At 47.0% G+C, this 23,611-nt stretch overlaps 2 protein-coding genes across 2 annotated transcripts in view; one reads left to right on the top strand and one right to left on the bottom strand.

The window, feature by feature from the left end:
• Urb1 (URB1 ribosome biogenesis homolog) overlaps nt 1–1,780 on the bottom strand; it is a 62,682-nt gene extending 60,902 nt beyond the window's left edge. Inside the window, exons 1-2 of the mRNA XM_042687307.1 lie at nt 1,620–1,780; nt 361–500 (exon numbers count right to left, since the gene is read on the bottom strand). Coding sequence (XP_042543241.1) covers nt 361–500; nt 1,620–1,761 — 282 coding nt within the window. The 5' untranslated portion in view covers nt 1,762–1,780. The remainder of the gene's footprint in view (nt 1–360; nt 501–1,619) is intronic.
• Nucleotides 1,781–10,113: 8,333 nt separating this feature from the next.
• Eva1c (eva-1 homolog C) overlaps nt 10,114–23,611 on the top strand; it is a 73,082-nt gene continuing 59,584 nt past the window's right edge. Inside the window, exons 1-2 of the mRNA XM_042687287.1 lie at nt 10,114–10,174; nt 10,794–10,976. Coding sequence (XP_042543221.1) covers nt 10,817–10,976 — 160 coding nt within the window. The 5' untranslated portion in view covers nt 10,114–10,174; nt 10,794–10,816. The remainder of the gene's footprint in view (nt 10,175–10,793; nt 10,977–23,611) is intronic.

A 23,611-nucleotide genomic window follows, 5' to 3' on the forward strand; every position in this document is an offset into this window, starting at 1 on the left:
TTATAAACTTGAGATCAACAAGTTCATAATATCCCAAATTTTCACCCATTCTGGAACCAAAAAGCTACAATCAAGTTGTCAAGTTTGTGGCACAAGTATCGACCCAATTCTTTGCTGTTCAAATACACAATTAAAAATCTATAATCCTGACTTCATTAATCAAACATGAATAGGTTACTGTTCCTAGTATAATGCTCTCAAAGGTCATGAAGGCAAAGACGAATATATTCCTAGCACTGGGACAAAGCATTATTTCCCATAGGAAATTAGTATTTCCTAAGAAATCTCTTATCACATTTCATCAAGCTCATCTCCACATCAGCATCGTTCTTGTCTTTGTCAAGCCGGGAAGGAACATACTTCGCTCTCAGGCCTCTTCTCTGCACTCAGGAGCTGGAATATTTCCACACACTCCACAGAGATCTTTATGAACCCTTCCACAACATCGTACACATCTTCTTGTGGTAGCTTCTTGGCAGCTGAGACAAATGCTTCCAAAGCTGAAACAGATTATGTTAAAGGTTACCAAGGACAATCTCCTCAGAAAATTGAGGCCACTCTGCATCCTGTTTTGTTTGTGACCCTCTTCAACTTACGTGGGCAGCCAGGGAAGCTACTCTGCCCTAATTCACATGTTGAGGCCCTAACTCCTACAAGACAGTATTTGGAGACCTGGTATTTAAGGAGGTGATTAAGGTGGAAGTCAACACCAAAATGACCAGTGTCCTTATAAGAAGAGAAAGGATGTCAGACACGTCCTCTCTGAAGAGGGGAGCCACTGGGAAGGAAGGCTTCACCAGCACCCAGCCAGGCCTTGATCATGGATGCCTAGTTTCCAGAAGTTGGACAAAGTGTAAACACTGATATACAGTAGTTAGTTTGGCGGCCAGGCAGATGTACCACACAGGTGATGCACAAGCATCGGATTGATGAGAGCCATCTGGAGGACTCCCACTAGCAGAACTCAGATTCCAATCCTAGCTGTAGCCATTACTCACCTGGATCTTTTCCCTTTCCTCTCCTCACCTAGGAGATGGAAGACAGCCAAAGAAGTGATTTCTCATAGGGTAAGGACACATTGTCAAGAGTTAAGCTTGGTTTCAACAGTCCGTCCTCACCACATACCTGGGCCCCAGTTTCCCATTTCCAGTCAAGACAAGTAAGGCTCTTGCTGGGAACACAAGTGTCAGAACCAGGCCTCAAGTCCAGACTGTCTAGTTCCAGGGTTGATGCTCTCCCTTTCAAGAGCTGGACAGTTCCTGCTTGCGCTACAGAACTGCCCAGTGTCGGTCTCCATGAGGTGGCATGTGCACTGCGTACACCGAGCCTGGACCACAGCTAGTCCAGGCACTGCAGTGAACCTGGTGTCTTCCAAAAGCCAAGTGTGGCTCCCACAGGCCACGAGACCCCACTGGGATGGTCAGACCCGCCACGGCAGGGGCTGCGTCAGACTTTCACTCGCCATTACATCGCTACTAGACAATTAAGAACAGGCTTGACAGTGACTGGAACGCTGCCGAAAGGCCAGGCCGCGTCGGTCTGTCTGCAGGTCGCGGGCAGCCAGGACGCGGCCCCGCACGCTCCCGCCGCCCGCCCGGGCCCCCGCGCCCCGCACTCACCAGGCCCCGCGCCCTGCGGATCCCGCAGCTGAGTCTTGAAGCGCACGCCCGTGAACTCTTCCTGGCGGGCTCGCTTGGCTGCGCCCGCGGAGGAAGCCGTGCCGTCCCGGCCGCCGGAGGTCTTCCTCTTGGGGACCCCCATGGCTGCGATGGCGGGGTGGGGGGGCTCCGACCAGGTGAGAGAGGAAGCGGAGCCTCGCGACACGAGCCAGGCCCCCGACACGTGAGGAGAAAGGGGCGTGGCTTCGCGGGAGAGGCGGGGCCCGGGAGGGGAGGCCGGCGGAAGAGGCGTTCCCAGCGGAAGGGGCGGGACTCAAGCATGGGGGCGGGCCGGCGGGGTCGGAAGTGTCGGGTTACCCTGGTGGCTGGCTGTCCTCTGAGTGGCTCCGCTAGGGCCGTCACGTGACTCGCCGCGGCACCGGGGCCGGGCTGGGGCGGGACGCAGCCCGTCTGGGCGGGCTTCGAGTCCGGAGGCGTGGAGGAACTTGCAGAGGCGGCCCGGTCGCCAGCGCAGAGGGCCAGGCAGAGTCCCCCCAGAGGTCTGCCCTCGACCTGAGAGTCCCTTAACGGTGTCACCCGAACTGTGCGTCACGCAGTCGGATGGAGATCTGCCAGTTCGAGCCCCCTGCAGTTGCCCCGGTGGGTTTATGACTCGGGGTGCGGGGGCTCCCCTCGCTCAGGAGCCTTTGCCAAGGGCTGCGTGGCCGACCCTGACCCCCAGATTATGTCACACCCCGAACCAGACAGGGTCTGGTAGGATGTGGCCCAGGCTGACCTCCCTTCCACGCTTCACCCTCTCCTGAAGGGCAGGATGGATGTCTTGTGGGAGAAGAGGGGTCAGATGCTGTGAACCCCTGTGAAAAGCCTGGACCGCTCGAGGCCTCCGCACCTAAATTCCTCTCCTTCAAATGGAGACAGCAAAGCCAGCCACTCCCTCCTCCCCCGGCCTCTGGAGTGGCGGTAAACAGCACACGATGTGCTGTTTGGAAATTTGAGGCGGGGGAAATACCGTGTTTGTGCAAGCTGTTGTTGAGTGATGAGCTACATTAAATGCTCTTGAAAACATGGACATAACAATGAACAAGGAAAAAAAAACAGAGAGGTTTATTTTTATAAACCCAACCTCATCAGTTCTTGGGATATGTTTTATAATAAATCATGATCCAGCTCATTGGATGAATAATTTGGTGATTCTTTTTTTTTTTTTTTGTCGGCCGTGGGGCTTGAACTCTGGGCCTGGGCGCTGTCCCTCAGCTCTTCAGCTCAAGGTGAGCGCTCTACCACTTGAGCTACAGCGCCACTTACGGTTTTCTGGTGGTTTATTGGAGATAGGAGTCTCACGGTCTCTCCTGCCCGGGCTGGCTTTGAACCGAGATCCTCAGATCTCAGCCTCCTGAATAGCTAGGATTACAGGCGTGAGCCACCAGCGCCCGGCAATTTGGTGATTCTTATAACTAACGCTCTGTCATATTAACCTCTGGTCTGTGGGAATCCCTTCTTGTGTTTTGTAAGCAGATGTGTTTTGAACATTACCTACTGGTATTTTATGTTCTAGTAGAAAACACAGGGTATTGACTCTGAGTCTACAGCGTAGAGAGAGACTATTGTACCTGTAAAAATCATGTATCATAGCCCAGAAAGACATGTGGAGTTTCTCTGGCAGATTTGAGGTTTTGTAGAAATATTAAGAAAAGTGGGGGCTGAGGAAGGATGTGGCTCAAATAACAGAATGCCTGCCTAGCAAGCACAAGGCCCTGAGTCAAGAGAGAGAGAGAGAGAATCAAAAGCACTAATTTCAATTTCTGTCTGGACCTTGGGCAAAGGACCATCACTCTTGATTGACTTGCTTTACAAAGAGTTAAGAGAGGGTGAGAAACTTGCCAGAACTACCCAGATCATAAGTGCAGCCAGGACTTACTCAGTATGTCTTATCCCCCAGTTAAATAGAAGTTGGCAGTGCCTTGCCTAGCCTAGGCCAGAGACATCTCTGAGGGCAGGTAATTGTTCGGAACACCAAATACAGCAAGAGCTATACCCAGCTTAGAGATCACAATATCAACTGACAATTTGCAAAGCTATTGGCTTTGTAGACTAGGCTGATATGGTCATGGTCATCATTAGACAGAAATATAAAATACATATGGAAAAAATAAGTAACAATGTTTTCAGTGTTATTAATGTTTTCAACAAAGGATACATGTTATTTTAAAGCAAACAGAAAGAGTCATAAAAGCTGGCCATTTTAGGCCACAAAGAAGGTCTCAATAAATTCCAAAAAAATTAACATCATACACAGACCTTGTTCTCTGGCCATCAAGCAATAAAACTAGACCATCATGATAAGAGAATAGAGTTTTTATGTCCCATTAATCAGGAGTGAGGGATAGAATTTCCACTAAGTAACCCTTGGAAAACATAAGAGAAATTATGAGACTTGGAATACAGCAGAGAACATCTTAACTAAAGCTATGGGATTCAGTGTTTAGAGGACAACTTCTTGCTTCAAAACCTGTATCAGAAAGCAATTGAGATAGAAAATGAGGTAATTATAAAGGTTCAAATCAAGAAATTGGAAAATGTACAGTCAAGCAGCCTGGCACTGGTGGCTCACACCTGTAATTCTAGCTACTCAAGAGGCTGAGATCTGAGAATTGCAGTTGAAAGCCAGCCTGGGCAGGAAAGTCTGTGAGACTCTTATCTCCAATTAACCACCAGAAACCCAGAAGTGGTGCTGTGGCTCAAGTGGTAAAGTGCTAGCCTTGAGCTGAAGAGCTCATGGAAAGCACCCAAGCCCAGAGTTCAAGCCCCCACAGCCCCCCCCCCAATAAAACCCTCAAGGAAGGGAAAGAAATAATTAAGGTCAAATATCAAGGGGATGTATTAAGGGGAAGGGAGGAGCTGGGCACTGGTGATCCACCCCTGTAATCCTAGCTACTCAGGAGCCTGAGACCTGAGGATCATGGTTTGAAGGTAGCCAGGGTAGGAAAGTTTGTGAGTCTCTCTTTTTTTTTTTAAATTGTGAAAATACTATACAGAGGGGTTGCAATTACATGGGCAAGATAATGAGTACATTTCTTACCAAGCATTGTAACCTCCTCCTTTGTTTCCCCTTCCCATCCTCCCCTACCCCTCCACCCAATCCTCCCCGCTCCCCCCCCCCAAAGTTGTAAAGTTCGTTTACGACGTAACGACTTGTACATCTCATTGTTGCAATGAGTGCACCTGTATTCCTATTTAAACGATTTGTTTTTCCCCTTCCCCTCCACAAATTATACTGACATCAAATACAGTGATAGCAGGGGTTATACTGTAGGGGATGTGAGTCTCATATCCAACTAACCACCAGTGGAGCTGTGGCTCAAAGTAGTAGAGTATTAGCATTGAGCAAAAAAGAATGGGAGATAAAATGAAATATTCACAAACCTTCAAGGAGACTGATTGTTTCTACTTCTTTAGATTAAATATTATAAATCTGGTGCAAGATTAATTAAGAAGATATAAAATTACCCAAAACATAGATGTAAATAAGCATGAAGAAATGAACATTTAAATAAGATTTTTAAATGATAAAAAACATTTTAATAAAAAATTATAAGCAACTATTCAATCAAAACTTTCAAAAGTAAAAGATGTGCACAAATTTCTGGAAAAGGATAAAAAGCCAAAGATTGGTACAGAAAGCAGTAGAGAGTTCTGACATACCAGCATGTAATAAACCTGTCCCAAAATACAGATATTTTAAGTAAATTCTAACACTATCTTAAGAAAGATAATGCTTCCTGATTTGAGTTATTCCACAAAACAGAAAAGAAGGAAAATATTTCAGTGTCTTTTATGTCCCACCCCCCCCAAATAAATCATAAAGGAATATTTTGTTCAAAGCCCTTATTCTCAAGATAATAGTTGATTTTGTTCTTTAATCCATTAATGTAGTTACATAAAGACAAGATACTAAATCATCCCTATAATTCTCATTTTTAAGTGCAGTGTTGGACTCAGTAGCTCATGTTTTATTTACACATCTATATCCATAATTTAAAGAAGGGCATCATTTTCCTATTTTGTATTTTCCTTAAGTGTTTTTTTTTTTAAATTTTCTTTTAATGCTGGGGATTAAACACAGAGACTCACACTTGCTAGATAAGTACTTTACCACTTGAGCCTTAACCTTAGCTCTTCCTTTCTTATTTATTGGCTGGTTGGTTAGTTGGTTTTTGGTGCCAGTATTGGTGTTTGAACTCAGTGCCTTAAGCTCTTGATTAGCTTTTTCACTAAAGGTTGACATTTTACCACATCAGCCACAACTCTTTCTGGCTTTCTGCTGTTTAATTGGAGATAAAGAGTCTCATGGATTGTCTACTAGGACTAGCTTCTAACCACTATCATCAGATCTCAACCTTCTAAGTAGGTAGGATTACAGACATGAACCACCAGCACCTGGCATAAATGTACTTAATATCATTGAACTATATACCTAAGTAGTTTATGATGTAAGTTTTATGTCAGGTATATTTGGCTACAATAAAAACAATTAAAAAAATATTTCACTAGCCCAGTCTTCATCTCTAAGGCTGAAGATTAAGATTTCCACCTACAGAGGGCGCTATTGGCAATTCTGTGAGGTACGTAAAACATGCCTAATGCTCAGGCTCTCCTGGGTGTAGTCAGTCACCTGTCTGTGCATCAGGCCTGGGCCTCCTGCCTCTCCCTCACCCTTCCCAGACCTTTGCAGAAGGGCAGTTTTTATCCCTGCTCACCAAGCATAAAATGATTGGCATGTACATTATGGGACCTTCCTTTACAGTCACTAGAGGGCTTCTGTGGCACAACCATGACAATGAACACTATGAAAGATACTGTACAGTGTTATTTGTAGGAAGGCACTGATAGTTCATGCCTGTAAATATGAGCTACTGAGAAGACTGAGATCTGAGGATTGGGGTTCGAAGCCGGGAATAGGAAGGTCTTGAGACACTTATCTCCAATTAACTATCAAAAATTTGGAAGTAGAGTTGTGGCTCAAGTGGCAGAGTGCTAGCCTTGAGTGAAAAGGCTAAGGGACAACATCCAGATCCTAAATTCAAGCACTAACACACACACACACACACACACACACACACACACATACACACACAGATGAGATGGAATTCTGACACATACTGAAGTATGAATGAATCTCAAGGAAAATAAGCCAATCAAGAAAGGACAAATACTGTAAGTCCACTTAAACAAGGTCTCTGGAGGAGTCAAGTATATAGAAACAGGAAATAGAATGGTGGTTTCTTGGTCTGAAGGAATGGCAGGAGTTTGTTCAAGGTGTAGAGTTTCAATTTTGAAGACAGATTTTGGAGGAAGATGGTGATGTCAGTCCACAAAAAAAAAAAAAAAGGCAATGTGCTAAGCGTCATGGAGCTGTTTTTTTTTTTTTAATTTTTTGTTGGTCGTGGGGCCTGGGTGCTGTCCCTCAGCTCCTCAGCTCAAGGTGAATGCTCTACCACTTGAGCCACAGTGCCACTTCCGGTTTTCTGGTTTATTGGAGATAGGTGTTTCAACAGACTTTCCTGCCTGGGCTGGTTTTGAACCTCAGTTCTCAGATCTCAGCCTCTTGAGCAGCTAGGATTACAGGTGTGAGCCACCAGTGCCTGGCTCTGAGTTACATTTTTAATTTCTTATTGTTATTATAGAGGTGCTTTACAAAGGGATTACAGTTACATAAATCAGGTAAGGAGTACATTTCTTTTTGGACAATGTGAACCCTAACTGCATGTTTTTTATATGTATATTTTACTACAATGAAAAATACTTTTTAAAGAAAAGATTGAACATATATTTTATGTGTACACACATTGTGGGGCCATTCTTTCTGGAGTTTGAACTCAGGGCCTTGCACTTAGGGAGTGCTCTACGGCTTGAACCACACCTCCAGCCCTTTTTCACTTTAGTTATTTTTCACATTGGTTGCGTGTTTTTCTCCCCTCAGATCCACTTTGAACCACAAGCTTTCCACTTCCACCTCCCACGTATCTGGATTACAAATGTGCAACACCTATTTGAGATAGGGTCTGGATAACATTTTTTTTCCAGGATAGAATTAAACCTTGATCCTCCTATTTCTGCCAGCCAAGTAGCTGAAAATATAGGTGGGAATGACAAGCCTGGTCATTTACACTTATTTTTCTCAGAGCAGAAGTTAGATTCAAGGAAAAGCCAAGGTCTTAAGAAGTCAGGTATATTATAGAGGGTATGGGGGGATAGGGATGCTTCTAAGCAGAGGAAGAGGGAAAGACTACGCTAGGCTTGCAGAGGCTGGCGGCTGGGTAGAAGAGTGGAGCCATGGGTATATTCACAAACACAAGTCAGAGATGGTGTTCCAACTGGAACATAGGAAGAAAAGAAAGGAATTCAGGTGGAGGAGCCAACTCGTGTCCAGGCAGAGAATGAGGTAGAAATGAGAGGGAGAGTGCATGCCTCTGTGGATGGCTGTCTCTTTGTGACTTAGCTGTGACTTGACTTGGGATCTCCCACATGAGCATTTGGACCAAGTACCTTTAACAAGGGGGTCCCTCATTTGCATCTTGTGGCAAGTAGATAGATGATATTTATGGCTCATTGGCAAATGATATTTCTTGGTTGGTACATATCTCAAAGGATGGTGAAGGCGTGTATTTTGAGAATGTTTTATTATCTGGCCCTCCCTTCCTGAGGCAGGATTCACTTTAATTCACATTGCTGTCATTCTTGCATATTACCAAGGGGCTATGACTTTTTTTTTTTTGGTTGGTCATGGGCCTTGAACTCTGGGCCTGGGTGCTGTCCCTCAGCTCTTCAGCTCAAGGCTAGCGCTCTACCATGTGAGCCACAGCACCACTTCTGGCTTTTTCTTCTTATGTGATACTGAGGAATCGAACCCAGGGCCTCATGCATGCAAGGCAAGCACCCTACCACTGAGCCACCTTCCAGCCTGGGATATGACTTCTTTTTTTATTTTTTCAAATTCCATCCCAGATGAAAGAGTTGAGGAGGAAACTGCCTCCTGAGAAAGAGCTCAGATGAGCCTTACAGGACAGCTCAAGGTTCCCCTTTCTGGTACCTCCCTTTCCTTCTGTCTTTCTTCCCTATGAGTTTTGACCAAGTCCCAGGCTTTCCATAGGTACTACCACGATACTGAGGGAGAAGTACATAGCCTGAGAGGAAAATGCCTATTGAGTTGGAAGCACAGAGGTATTGGAACACAGAAGAAAATGGATGGAGTTAGTTTTTTTGCAAAATTAAAAAAAAAGAATTCTTTTTTTTTGGGGGGGGGGTCTGGTCGTGGGGCCTGAACTCTGGGCCTGGGTGCTGTCCCTCAGCTCTTCAGCTCAAGGCTAGCACTCTACCACCTGAGCTACAGCGCCACTTCCGGCTTTTTTCTTATGTGGTGCTGAGGAATCGAACCCAGGGCCTCAAGCATGCAAGGCAAATGCTCTACCACTTAAAGGGAGCAGATGATGGCAAAGACTGAGGGCCATGCAGAAACAGCCAAGGAGCCCTGCCCCCAAACACTCTTCCCTCTGCCCCAGCATCCTCCTAAAACTTTTTCCTGTTTCTATACTCCCATTCCCTCCCTTCCCTTCTCTCCTGGCTTCTCCCTTCTCAGTGCATAGCTCTCTGTTCCAGACCCTCGTTTCCCCCATCTAACAAGTGCACATTAGGACCTAACTTCCAGGATATATATATATGCGCGCGCGCGCGCGCGCACACACACACACATAGGTGAAGGTTGAGGTTTTTTTAATTTAAAGTAGATTTTTAAAAATATCTCTGTGAACCTAGTACAGTGGTGTGCACCTGTCGTCTCAATGATCGGGAGGCTGAGACAGGAAGATCAGGAGTTGTAAACCAGCTTGGGCTGCACAGTGAGTGAAACACTGTCTCAAAACAACAATAGCAAAATCTTCGTGCCAGGACCCAAACCCAACGTTCAGCCTCTGCCACTCCATGTACGTCACCCAATGTCACCGGCCCCAAATCTTAGTGACTCACCTTTGGGGGGGGGGGCGGGGTCACAGAGAGGCCGGAGAGCCGGTCGGTGTGTTTCTCCAGGCCTCCCTTCCGTACTCGGGGGAGTTCGAGTCCCTGCAGCCCTGGGCGGCAGCGCGCCCGGCCCCGCCCTTGGGCCTGGTTCTCTAGGTCTGGGCGCCAGGCGCGGTGAACTTGGCAGGCCCAGGGCCGAGGTGATGTGAACGCTTTGTGCCCAGCGCCTGCCCGCGGGGCCCTCCACCCTCTCTCCGGCGCCGCCCGACCGGGGGTCTGCGGGCGCAGGGACCCCCGTGCGCCTTGCACCTGGCGCGCAGCCACAGGATTCCCACGCCCCGGCCCCGGGTCATCCACACCGGGCAAACAGCGCCCACAATCGAGAGGTCGGTAAAGGCGGCCCCGGTGGGAAACACAACCCCCGTGAAGGCTCAGCGGCTGGCGATCAGCCCGCAAAGACCCCGCTCCGGAGCCATCGCACCCGGCTTAGTGACTTCGACCCCCTCTAAAAGCGGCCAGAACTTCGGCAGATGGCGCGGGAGGTGAGGGGCGGGGGAGGGGGAGGCTCCGTCTCCTATCCTGTGAAATGGGGACCGCTGCGTGCTCGGTGACAGGAGCCCGCGGCGCAGCGGGGGTGCGGGGAGCCGTTGAGCGCCCCAACTTCCCAGGGCCGCCGCTCCGCCCCGAGCCCGGGGCGCCCGGGCTTCACGCGCGCCCGCGGCGGCGCTGGCTCCCAAGTGCGTCACGGGCACCGGCCTCGCGCCCCGCGGGCCCGGGTGAGGCTGGCACCCCGCCCGGAGGGCCGGGCGGGCAAGGAAGGCGCTCGTGTGGCGCACACGGAGGAGCGCGGCCGGGGCGCTTTCCGTCTCGGGCTTGGACGCAGGCGGACCCCCCCCCCCCACCCCCACTTTCTGAGTTTTTTTTTTTTTTTCTTCCTCCTCCCGGGGAAGAAACGACGCGGATCCTTCCTGGGGCTGCTCGCCCCGCCCCACATCTCCGCCCCCTACCCTTTGCCGGGGATCCCGGGCAGCGCCGGGCAGGAAGATCGGCAGCCGGGGGGAGACGGCCTGGGGAACGGGGGGTGGGGGGTGCAGCGAAGCCGCCGGCCACGACCCCGCCCCGCCATGTGACGCCGTCCTCCGCTCTCTCCGCGACCCCCAGCCCGCGCCCCCCAGCCGCGCACCATGCTCCTACCCGGCCACGCGCGCCCGCCTCCCGCGCCCGAGCCCGCGCCGCATCCCGGCCTCCGCCGGCAGGTAGAACCTCCGGGGCAGCTCCTGCGTCTCTTCTACTGCACCGTCCTGGTCTGCTCCAAAGAGATCGCGGCGCTCACTGATTTCTCTGGTAAGCGCGAACCCCACCCCGTCCTGGCGACCCCAGCCACCCCCCCCCCCCGCCCCGCATCCAGTGAGCCCGGGGGACCGGCGGGGCTCGAGCGGCTCGGATTAAAGTTGAGGCGCGCTCCGAGCCACACGTAACAGCTCCGTGTAGGTGGGAGCGGGCAGGGGATCCGGGACCCTCCGCGCCCTCAGGGTGTCGGGTGCGTTGAGTGTGGTGGTGCGGTGGAGCTGCTCAGTTTCCCAGCACCGGTGACCCACTCCTGACCCAGGTGCCTTGGCTGCAAGCGCCCCACGCTGAGTCCTGGGCCGCGCCCCGCGCTGAAAGATACACGTGTTGCCCTTGGCTTAGGACCCACGGGGGTTAAGGGTGCGGCCCCGCCAGTGGCCATGTGAGAAGCCTAAGCCCCGGGCACACCGGACCTGAAGTCCACCCCGCAGGCAGGGAAGGGACCCACGGGAACCGGAGATGCCCAACAAATGGGGAGCAGATTACAGAAGCCAAAAGGACACTAAGGGTATGACTTTACTACCCCCCCCCCCCAAGTCCCTGTGTCTCCCCCTTCCCCTGCAATCCCGCTTTCCCACAAGCAAGGCACATGGGGAAACTCATGCTTTTCTTTCGGGGAAACTCCGATCTAGGCTCCTGGAAAAAAAAAAAAAAAGATCTTAGCTATTTCTAAGGTGGCAGATGTGTCGCCTCAAGATGGAAGAACTTTCTAGGCGAAAGATACTTCTGTTAGCGTTGCACCTGCTTGAGGTTAACTGCTATCCTTGCCGCTGTAACCACCTGGGGTCCCCTTTGGGCAAGGTTGGGGGTCAGGACCCTTCCCCAGCCCGACCTTTCCTGAGTGCCACTCTTCCATCTCCTACCATGCCCACCCACGCTCCGCCCAGGAAGGCTCCTTGGTGCAAGGAATATATATATATATATATATATATATATATATATATATATATATATATATTGCACTGTAATGGTGGTACGGGTAAGGTAAATAGAGTCACTCCTCAGCCTCGGCTGTGCAGTAGACTAACTAGTTTGTGGCAGAGAACACTGGCAAAGCAGACGCCTAGTGGGGTTTCTGGTTTACTTACAGAGAATGTCATTGTTAGCCGGGAGCCCTTAGGTCAGAGGTTCTTTGCTTTGAATATTTAATATCAAGGCAATGTTCCTGCCTGACAAAGAGAGCCAAGATATGCCTATTTGGCAAGCAAACCTTGGCCCTTAAAATCAAGACCCAGAGGAACAAAACTTACTGCTAAATGTGCTGGGAAATGGAGTTTTTTCAAGCCTCGTGACTCTCTCTCTCTCTTTCTCCCTCTCTCCCTCTCTCCTTCTCTCTCTCTCTCTCTCCCTCTCTTCTTCTTTCCCCCTCTCCCTCCCTCTCTCTATTTCCCAACCCCTCTCTCCTTCCTTCTCTCTCTCCCGCCTCTCCTCCTTTCTTCCCCATCTCTCCCCCGCCCCCCCCACTACAGAAACTTTTTGAGCTTTCAGATTTAAGCTATAGAGAACAGTTCTGAGTCCAGCCATGCCATCCTTCTCCGATTATTTAAGGGAAGATTTAAACGCTGACAAGCCTTTTTTTTTTTTTTTTTTGGTGACATCATTGCAACTGAACAAATATTGCTTTAGGCACATGGCTGTGTAACTATAGATTGTTTGGAGAAGATTACAGACACTTAAGAATTTGTTTCTTTAGGGAAGCAGTTGTGTTGCTTGTCAGAGTAGATCACCACCCCAGACTAGAAGTGCCTGCTATACACTGTACGTTAGGGCTTTCAAACAGAGAGGCGACAGTCGAGGGAAATGGCTCAACTCTTTGAAACAGTAATATGATGGTAAAATGCTTTCCCTTCAGCTTCCCATGCAAATGGGAATGGCAGGGTTTCTAAGGCCAGGGACCAGCAGCAGGGGGTGGTGTTGTCAGCTCTAACCATCTTTCCCTTCAGCAGAATTGCTTTTGGTGGATCAGAAGACTGGGGAGAAAAATGTCAGGGAGCTTTTGGGGTGGAGACAAAGATAAGCCCCTCCCACAACACAGTCACCCAAGTGTAACCCCACATTCTACCCAGCAGGAGATCAGGGAAACATCTGAAAGGTCTCAAGAAGAAAGACAAGAGTCTCCCAAAGTTGACTAATTTGACTTGAAACATAAGCTGGGACGTCTAGCAATGTGATAATGTGATAGGTGTGGTGTGGTGGTGTGTGTATGTGTGTGTGTGTGTGTGTGTGTGTGTGTGTGTGAGAGAGAGAGAGAGAGAGAGAGAGAGAGAGAGAGAGAGATTCCTAAATTCCAAGACTGTCAGAATGTCCAAGTGAATGTGTTGGTTGAAGCACTAGCTCTGATCATATCATTAATTCCCTCAAAGCCTCAAAGGGTTCTGTCTGCTTTCTTGGGACAGGCAGTCCTGTTCCTTTTTATGAACTTGGCTGCATGTGTAGAAACAGAACAGAGGCCTAGTCAGACATATCGGACCCTCCCCCGCGCAGCCTTACAGTAATAGCCAAGGACTAAGAGAGCCTGTTTTGACAATACAGACATTTGTTTATTTCCTAAATAAGGGTAACATCAAAAACGGGTGATCATTGGGCTGGGAAGATGGCTCAGTGGTAGAGCGCTTGCCTTGCATGCTTGAGGCCCTGGGTTCGATTCCTCAGCACCACGTACGCAGAAAAAGCCGGAAGTGGTGCTGTGGCTCAAGTGGTAGAGCACTAGCCTTGAGCTGAAGAGCTGAGGGACAGTGCCCAGGCCCAGAGTTCAGGCCCCACGACCGGACCCCCCCCCCAAAAAAAAGGGTGGTCATGGAGGGAACTTGGGATGTCTTTGCTCAGTGAAGAATACAATTTATAATCCACAGGAAAGAAAGTACCAGAATGTCAGAGAGTCCCAGGCATGATCCGACAGCCTCACCTAGAAGAGTAATGATACAATTTGCAAAATTTACTAAAGCCTTATAAAAAGTTACTAAAGCCTTTCTCTCTCTCTTTCCTAAGCCTTTGCGTAGGCACTCAGCTGGTGTCATTTTCCTGGATCATTGGTTTTTTTTTTTTGTTTTGATTGGATTTTTACCAGGGGTGGGGGGATCCCAGCATCAGATAAATAACTGAGAGGCTGCCTCATCAAGATAATAACTTCCAAGCTTGCTGGGACCCAGGTTCGCCAAACACTCCTCCTCACTCTCCTCCTGAAGATACACACACACAGATACACAGACACATAGACACAGACACACAGACACACACACACAGACACACACACACACAGACACACATAGATACACACACAGACACACACACACACAGACACACACACACAGACACACACACACACAGACACACATAGATACACACACATACACACACACACACACACACACACACACACACACACACACACATAGATGAGATGCTGCCAGCAGCTGGCCACTGGAAAGCTATCATCATTAAAAACGCATCCCAGGGAAGGCAAGAGTAGTGCCTACAAAATTAGCACCTCAGATCCTCAAACTTATTCTCAAATGTGCTTGGCCCTCCATCCATGTTCCTTCTTGGCATAGGGTTCTGTTCTTTGGATGGCATTCTTAAATTGACTTGGCCTGAGATGGCAAAATTGATCATTGATTTATGACTATTATTTACTTCTTCCTCTTCATGTGTGTATGTGTTGGACCAGGGGCTTGAACTCAGGGCCTAAGTGCTAGCTCTTAGTTTTGTTCACTCAAAATTGTTGCTTGACTACTTGCGCCACACCTCCACTTCAGCCTTTTGTGGTGGTTAATTGGAGATAAGTCTCAGATTTTCCAGCCTGGGCTGACTTCTAACCTCAGATCTCAGCCTCCTGAGCAGCTAGGATTACAGGCATGAGCCACAGGTGCCACCTAGATTATTATTTTATGAAGAAAGCAAAGAAGTAAGAAGTGTCTTTATTTTCTTCTGCCAGAGAATAGACAGTGGGCTGAAATGTGGGGATGAGAGCTTAGAAAAAGCTGGAGTGTGTTTTGGAGTCCCTACAGTTAAATGAAGGGATCTTCTACATTTGTCTTGCCTTAAAGAGTAGTGTCAGTGTGTTCGTAGACAGTGAAGGCCCCTCTGTACTTGTTCATTTGGGAGATTTTACCTGTTACTTTTCTGAAGGCAAGCTGAGTCGTCTCATTTTTCTCTTTGCTTTATCTTTCGTTTCTTTTTTCTTTTTTAAAGAAGTTGATTTAGGTGTGCTGGGTACCTAGATCCACTAAACCCAGCTACTCAGGAGGCTGAGATCTGGTGATTATGGTTTCATGCCAGCTAGGCAAGAACGTCTGTGAGACTCTTACCTCCAGTCAAAAAGCCAGAAGTCAAGGTGTGGCTGAAGTAATAGAGTGCCAGCCTTGTGGCTTTAACCACAGACGTTAGTTCCTCACAGTTGTGAGGACACCAGTAAGATCAGATCAGATCAGGACCCACCAATGGGCTCATTTTCCCATCAGCACCTGTTAACAGACCAGACCTCCAAATGTAGTCATATTCAAAAGTACTGGAAGTTAGGATTATAACATAAATCATTTGCAGCCCAACCAAGAAACCTGATAACTCCTTATTTCGTTAAAATTTGTTGAATTTCAGGATATAGAAGCATGGTGTTACCCAATGGGTCTTGGGAGCCGTAAGGTGAGACTGAGGTTCTGACTGTAGAGAAAAATCGCTTTCCGTTGTCAGGAGATTAAACCTGTAGATTCTGATCTCCAACAATACACAACCCAAGAAGCACATAGAATGACTTAGGAGACTAAATGTAAATACTTAACTATCCCAGAGGCTGTATCTGTCTGTCTGTCTGTCTCTCTCTCCCCCCATCCTGCAGTACATGGGATTGAACTAAGAGCTTCACTCTTGCTCGACAAACACTCTACCACTTGACCCATGTATAACCCTCTCTCTACTCTCAGCCCTTTTGCTTTTAGTTTGTTTTTGTTTTTCAGTTAGGGTCTCATGCTTTTACCCCAGGACTGGCCTTGAATGGGAGCTCTCCTACCTCTGCCTAGTGCATAGAATGGATTGCAAGTATGCACCACCACAACTAGCTTACTTTGAACACATGTATGGGCTGGCCTAGAACTGGGGTTGTCCTAACTTCATCTCCCAAGTAACTGGGACTACAGGCATGCATCAATATACCTAAACATTGGTCTATTTAATTTTTATTGTTATTATAAAGGTGATGTACAGAGGGATTACAGTCATGTAAGTCAGGTAAAAAGTACATTTCCTTTTGGGCAATGTCATCCCTTCCCTCACTCACATTGGTCTATTTTTTCAGATTTTTTTATTGTCAAAGTGATGTATAGAGGGGTTATACTTATATAAGTAAGGTATATATTTCTTGCTAAACTTGTTACTCCTTCCCTCATTTTTCTCCTACTTTCCCCCCTCCCTACCCCAAGTTGTACAGATCATTTCCAACATATTGTCTTGTATATATCACTGTTGCATTGGTTATTTGTCTCACCATTCTGTTGTTCCCTTCCCTCATTCAAATAAATGTATATACAATATCAGGGTACCAAAACATTGGTCTATTTTTAAAATACCTTTCCTCCATCCTTCAGCCTAAGACTGCACCAGGGATCCCAGTATTTTCCCAGCTCATCATCCCCTTCCAACACATATGCATGTGAACACACACACACACACACACACACACACACACACACACACACACTCATTTTATTATGCTCAGTCACACCATCCTTTTATGCACAGGATATCTTCACTTTAAAAAATATTATGGAATGAAATCTCACCTGTGAAAAATTATATAGAATGAAAACTCAGCTTGTAAGTAAAGATAAACAAACCAAATGTCTGGAGGAGTTGTCCAGCTGCCACAGAGGAAGAGAGATGAAGAGTAAAGCATCCAGAACTGCTTGCCCATTTCCATGGAAACAATTACAGCTGAAACACATCCTCCAGGCCTTTTCTGTAGCGCAAAGAGGTGTCTCAGCTGGTTGGTGGTCCTGTTATTGATGGCCCTGGTCTCCTGGGGGCTGTATTGGAAAAGGCAGGCTAGCAACAGTTTCTGGGGAGAAACAGAGGGGAAGGCAGTAAAAACTAATTGAGCTCAGTGTTACTTGATTTCACTCTGGGAGCAAAACTCTGTGAGATCCCAATCTCGTTTACATATAACCAATCAACCCCAGAGAAGGCAGCTAACTTACCCAAGACCACCCAGCCAAGAAGTTATAGGCAGCCTATAAGCCTGTAACCAGCTGGGGGGCCAGCGTGTGTGTGTGTGTGTGTGTGTGTGTCTGTGTGTGTCTGTGTCTGTGTGTGTGTCTGTGTGTGTGTGTGTGTGTGTGTGTGTGTGTGTGAGTGATTGGCCCTTGAGGGTATTGAAGGAGCAAGAGCAGAAAAAAAGCAACCACAATTTGCCTAACCTTTTTGGATAGTTCCTAGAATGAGCACTGCTGTTTCAGGTGTCTAGTAAGAAGGACTTTTCTCACCCCCAAGAGAGGGGAAGAAGAAAAGGAATTTCTCAAATGAGCAAAGAACAAAAAGCAGTCATGGTTGAAACAAAACCAACTATATTTGCTAACAAAATATATTTATTGATAGGATTATCTTAATAAATAGGTTAAAGAACAAATTAGATATAGCAGAAGAGAGAAACAATCAGCTGGAAAATAAAATAGAGAAATTATCCTAGAAATAGTAAAAGAAATAAAGATATGAAAAATACAGAAGAAAATGTTTAAGATACAGACGACAGAGTAGAAAGTTCTCTCCCTTCAGAGAGGGAGAGAAGAGTGAGGGGGAAAAGTGACAGTATCCTAGAATTAATTCAAGAGTTGATGAAAGATTCAGATTTTAGCATCTTAAACAAAATAAACAGAATTAATTATCTTTAGCTATATCTTGTCCAAACTGTACAATATTAGTGGCAAAATGACGGTCTTAAAAACAACCAGAGAAAATGTTATCTACAAAGTCCAACAATCATTGGAGTAAGAAGATAAGAAATACGTTTCAGGTTCTGAGGGAAAAAACATGTCAGCCTAGAACTATTACAGGGAGCTAAACTATTTCCAAGAATGAGTGTGAAATTGGAACAACTTTACCATGAACAAACCATTGCTGAAAGAACTACTATGGGATGTACTTCACGAAGAACACGAAGTCTATGCATGAAAAAATGAACAATAGAGAAATAATACAACTTCTAAAGTACTTGCCCTATCATTTTTAATTTTCTTCCTATTTATTGTGTTTGCTCAGATAACTTTGTTGTTGCTGTTTTCAACAGCTAATATCACTAGATACTTTCCTGAGCCACTCGAGCCCTTCCACTAGAACTTTACACAAAGCTGGCAGCACTCAAGCCTTTCAGATGGGCTCAACTCCAGGGTGACAACACATTGCAGATTTGTGGGGGAAAAAAAACAAAATGCATTCTGAAACTATTCAAATACCAGATACCAGGTACTTGGCAACCACTCCTACCCTGAAATAGCATATTTTGGTGGTTCAAGAACACATAAATAACTGGGTTCTGGTGGCTCATGCTTGTAATCCGAGCTACTCAGGAGGCTGAGATATGAGCATCGTGGTTCAAAGCCAGTCTGGGCACCAAAGTCAGTGAGACTCTGATCTTCAATCAATCACCAGAAAACTGGAAGTAGAGCTGTGGCTCAAAGTGGTAGAGTACTAGCCTTGAGCAAAAAGAGCTCAAGGACAGTGGCTAAGCCCTGAGTTCAAGGCCCACAACCCACTAAAAAGAACACATAAATAACAATAGAGGAGTTTGAAAATTAAGCAACAGAATATAGATCAGTCTAACTAAACCACAGTTCTGAGTTTTCGTATTATGTCCACAGACCTTCCAGACAACTCTGTCCATGCACAGATTTTTGCATTTGCTTATGTACATTTCTGACCTCAGTCACTCGATCACTCAAGCCCCTGACATTCAACTTCCCTGAATTAACAAGTTGCAAACGAAACTGATGCTTGGCGGGGCTAGTTTCAATCTGAGACTCAAGTTTTTGCACACACAGAAAAACCAGGCGACATTAAAATTCAAAACTCAGGCCACTGAGTGTGACGCGTAGTATGTTTGCGAACAGTCTGATTTCATGTCTGCTTCAGATGTCCTGTGAATACAAATGGCCTCATTTGGGGTTGGAGGAGCAGGGAGGAAGAAATCTAAGAATGATCTCCAAAACAAATCTTTAATTCGGATGAGTATAATAGAGTGTAATCCCATTTCAAGTCTGTCAGCATTCCTTTGATGATTACAAATGAGTCCCTTTTCCCTAGCAATGTGGGGGAATAATCTGGATAAAATAACCCTTTTTGTCTGTGAGGAACCATATGATGTTTCCTTGTGACAGTTTTGAGAGTAGTGTTTCAGAGGCTGAGAAACGCGCACTGTTACTCAGCCATCTCCTTTCTTTACTCTGGGCTTAGATTTTTTTTCACTCTCTTCATGTTTGGCAGCTTCCAAAATTCTCAGGCTTAGAAATTATAAATCATTGTGCTGTCCCAAGGAATGACAGAGAGAGAGAGAGAGAGAGAGAGAGAGAGAGAGTGTGTCAGTCCCAGGTCATTGAGCCCTTTTCCCTCCCTTGCCTGTTGGACAGGAGACAGGTGGAAATGAGAACGTGTGATCTTATCTGGAAAGCCAATTTGTCCAGCCTTTGAGGTATCTGCTTGAAGAAATACAGAATGGTATGGTGCTTTTCTAGTCAAGGAAAATACGCACTGAACCCATTGGGTTCATGTTCACATGCCTTTTTGTCTATCTGGCTATAAATAAGGAACCATTATTGGTGACACTTCTTCCATTTTCTGAGACTTGAATGACTTGACTCACCATTGCTAGTGATGTGCAATATTCTGCAACAGGTGAGAAGAGGCAGGGACTCAGCCCTATTTCCAGTCTGGAAGGAGAGAGGGGGTTGCAAAGCAAAGCAGATCTTGGAGTCTTGGCTCATCTCTCAGGGCCAAGTGTTATGGTTTCTTTGTCTTGATTTTAATTTGAGGACTTCAGGATTTTTATTTGATTTTTCAATGCCGGTAGTGAGGCTTGAACTCGGGCCTGGGTGCCATCCCTTAGCACTTTTTTGCACAAGGCTGTCACTCACAGTTTCACTTCTGGCTTTTTTGGTGGTCAATTGGAGCTATGAGTCTTACGGACTTTCTTGCCCAAGATGGCTTTAAACAGGAATCGTCAGGGCTCAGCCTCTTGAATAACTAGGATTTCAGGCATGAGACACCCCTGCCCATCTTTTCCTTGTTTTATTTCCTACACTTTCTGTAACTAGGATACATTTTAATTAAGTCATTAATGTTGAATGGAACTGATTTGTTTTATATTTAGGAGCATGCAATTGCTAGGCAAATACTCTACCACGTGAGCTATGAACCTAGACTTATTTGCTTTCGTTTCCTTTGCAGATGGGGTTTGACATTTTTGCCCAGGTCAGATTGAGATCTGGATCCTCCCCTCCTTTGTAGCTGGTATTACAGACATCAACCCATGTATCTCAACAAGATGGTTGTTGAGATAGGGTCTTGCCTTTTTGCCCAGCTGGCCTCATAGAGTGAATCTACCACCACCTCTTGAGTAGCTGGGGTTTCGAGCATGAACCATCATGCCCTGCCCCAAACGTGCAACTCTTTTTTTTTTGGCCGATCTTGGAGCTTGAATTCAGGACCAGGGCTATCTCTGAGCCTCTTTGTACACAAGAGCTAGCAGCACTCTACCACCTGAGCCACAGCACCACTTCTGGCTTTTCCTGAGAAGTTTATTGGAGGTAAGAGTCTCATGGAGGTACTGAGAAGGTGGCTCAGTGGTAGAGCGCTTGCCTTGCATGCCTGAGCCCCTGGTTTCGATTCCTCAGCACCACATAAGCAAAAAGAAAAAAGCCGGAAGTGGCGCTGTGGCTCAAGTGGTAGAGTGCTAGCCTTGAGCTGAAGAGCTGAGAGACAGCGCCCAGGCCCAGAGTTCAGGCCCCACAACTGGACCTCGCTCCCCCCTCCCAGAAAAAAAAGTCTCATGGACTTTCCTGCCTTGGCTAGCTTCAAACACAATCCTCAGATCTCTGCCTCCTGAGTAGCTGGGATTACAGGTGTGAGCCAATGGTGCCTGGTGGTGTAACACTTTTTTAAAGCTAGTGTTGAGATAGACGTCCCAAAATATGCTTGTGGCTCTCCCTGTCCATGCAGGTTGCCTTCTGCTGTTCACGGGAGCCTTCAGTGCTCCCCATTTTCTCCCCCACACCATGGAAAATGAAAACCCAGCTGCTGGAAGCTCCTCCACCCTCTCTGGACCAGAAGGTTTTTGTTGTTGCTGTTGGTCATGGGGCTTGAACTTTGGGCCTGGGCACTGTCCCTCAGCTCTTCAGCTCAAGGCTAGCGTTCTACCAGTTGAGCCAATGCGCCACTTCTGGTTTTCTGAATGGTTTATTGAAGGTAAGAATCTCACAGCCTTTCCTGGCTTGGTTGGCTTTGAACCACGATCCTCAGATCTTAGCCTCCTGAGTAGCCAGGATTATAGGTGTGAGCCACCGGCACCCAGCTTCTGGAAGGTTTTTATTCAGCATTTCTTCCCCTTCTTCCTCCTCTCTTCTGAGGAAGAGGCTTTGGCTGCTGGTATGTCAAGGTTGACCCTTTGCTTTCATTAATGCCAAACTGAACCACTGCCGAGGTGAGGGTTCCAGGCTTGAGCTAGCTGTCTCCGGCATGAAGTCTGAAACTCATCTCCATTGTCCCAAAATCTCAGCGAGGCGGTCACACGTATGGGGGACAAACTGATCCAAGTTCTTTTTTTAATTTTAATTATTTTATTGTTATTACAAAGGTGATACACGGACGGGTTAGTTACATAAGTCAGGTAAGAAGGATATTTCTTTTGATCTGACTTTTAAAAAGAGAACAAAAGCCACAGGACTGTGCTAAGATCTGCCTCTCCGCCTCCCACATCTCCTTGAGTTCTTCCTTCTCCTTTCCTCTGTTGATTCCTTCCTCTCCTGGGTCTGCTCACCTCCCCTGGGCTCTGCTTGCCCGCTTACAGACCACCCATGGTGCTTCTGTGATGGTGAATTTCCTCCTTGCTGCATATTGTAGACTTACAAGGGTCCTTGGAGCTCATGTAGTCTCGGAGCTGAGCACCTCTGGAGGGCTCACTGTAAGCTGGAGAGTCCCACAGCAACTCGCAATGGAAGACACCACCTCCCCACGCAGAGGCAGCCAGGCCTCAGGACAGACCCCCTCCCCCCCAGATCCTGCCCGCTCTCCGCCACCCCTCATACAGACAAGTCACAACTCTGCTCAAAATACTTCTTTCCTTCTTTCTGCCAAACCCAGAAAAGCGAGTATTGTTTCCAGGAGAGAGGGAGGAGGAGCGGGTGTGCAGTATTTGTACAACTTTGTGACTCAGTCCATCTGAATTCCTAAGCATTTTAAAAGCTTTGTCCCAAAAGGAAAAAAAAAAAGGTCTATTGTATGGCTGTTGGCACTGAAGAAAATAGCAAGGCTGGCAGAACTGTGTCAGAGTGAATTTTCCAGGGGGTGATGTAACCGCGCTGTCCAATGGGGAGGTGGGCTGCTCATTTTCTCGTCCCTGCTCATTTTGGAGTAGTAGAAATTTGACTGTCAGAGTCAGCGTATATTAAGGTGCTGAAGCATCTCTTTCATTCCCTTTTCTTTCTTTAAAGATTTTTTTTAAAGTAGCATACATTAGTTGTGGGGATGGAGGAAGGATTCAGTCGAGATTTCCATACATACAATGTACCCCATTAACTCCAGCCCCCTCTCATTCTGCAGTATCCTCCTTCTTCCTTCTTAAAATGTCAATGTTCTTTTTTTATGTTGGTCATGGGGCTTGAACTCTGGGCCTGAGCGCTGTCCCTTAGCTCTTCAGCTCAAGGCGAGCACTCTACCACTTAAGCCACAGTGCCACATCTAGTTTTCTGGTGGTTTATTGGAGATAAGAGTCCAACAGACTTTCCTGCCCAGGCTGGCTTTGAACAGCAATCCTCAGATCCCAGCCTTCTGAGTAGCTAGGATTATAGGCATGAGCCACTGGTGCCCGGCATGTCAATGTTCTTGTGTGTGTGTGTGCGTGTATTCACGTGCGCGTGTGCATGTGTGCACACGCACATGTGTGCAAGATTGTGCTATACCACTTGAGCCACAGCTTCACTCTGGCTCTTTGCAGATTAATTGGGAATAAGAGTCTCACAGACTTTTCTGCCTGGGCTGGCTTCAAACAATGATCCTCAGATCTTAGTTTCCTGAGTAGCAAGATGACAGGTGTGAGCTACCAGTGATCAGCTTTAATGTTCTATTCTGACATATGAAATGTCCTTTTTCTTCTTCCTTATATCCTCCTAATAAAAAGGCATCATGAGCTGGGTGTAGGTGGCTCACACCTGTCATCCTAGTTACTCAGGAGGCTAAAATCTGACAATCACATATGAAGCCAGCCTAGTCAGACAAATCCCAGACTCTTAGCTCAGTTAAGCAAAAAGCTTCAAGTAGAGGCACAGCCCTCCATGACAGGTTGCTTACTATGACAGAGGTCTGTCCACATGAACGCTCCAGTTCAGTGCTCCTGTAGCTAAAACCCAAGCCTGATTATCCTTAGAAGGCAGGCAATT

Source organism: Dipodomys spectabilis, unplaced genomic scaffold, assembly GCF_019054845.1.
Source record: "Dipodomys spectabilis isolate Male_0828 unplaced genomic scaffold, ASM1905484v1 ptg000107l, whole genome shotgun sequence".
In the NCBI taxonomy this organism is placed as follows: domain Eukaryota; kingdom Metazoa; phylum Chordata; class Mammalia; order Rodentia; family Heteromyidae; genus Dipodomys; species Dipodomys spectabilis.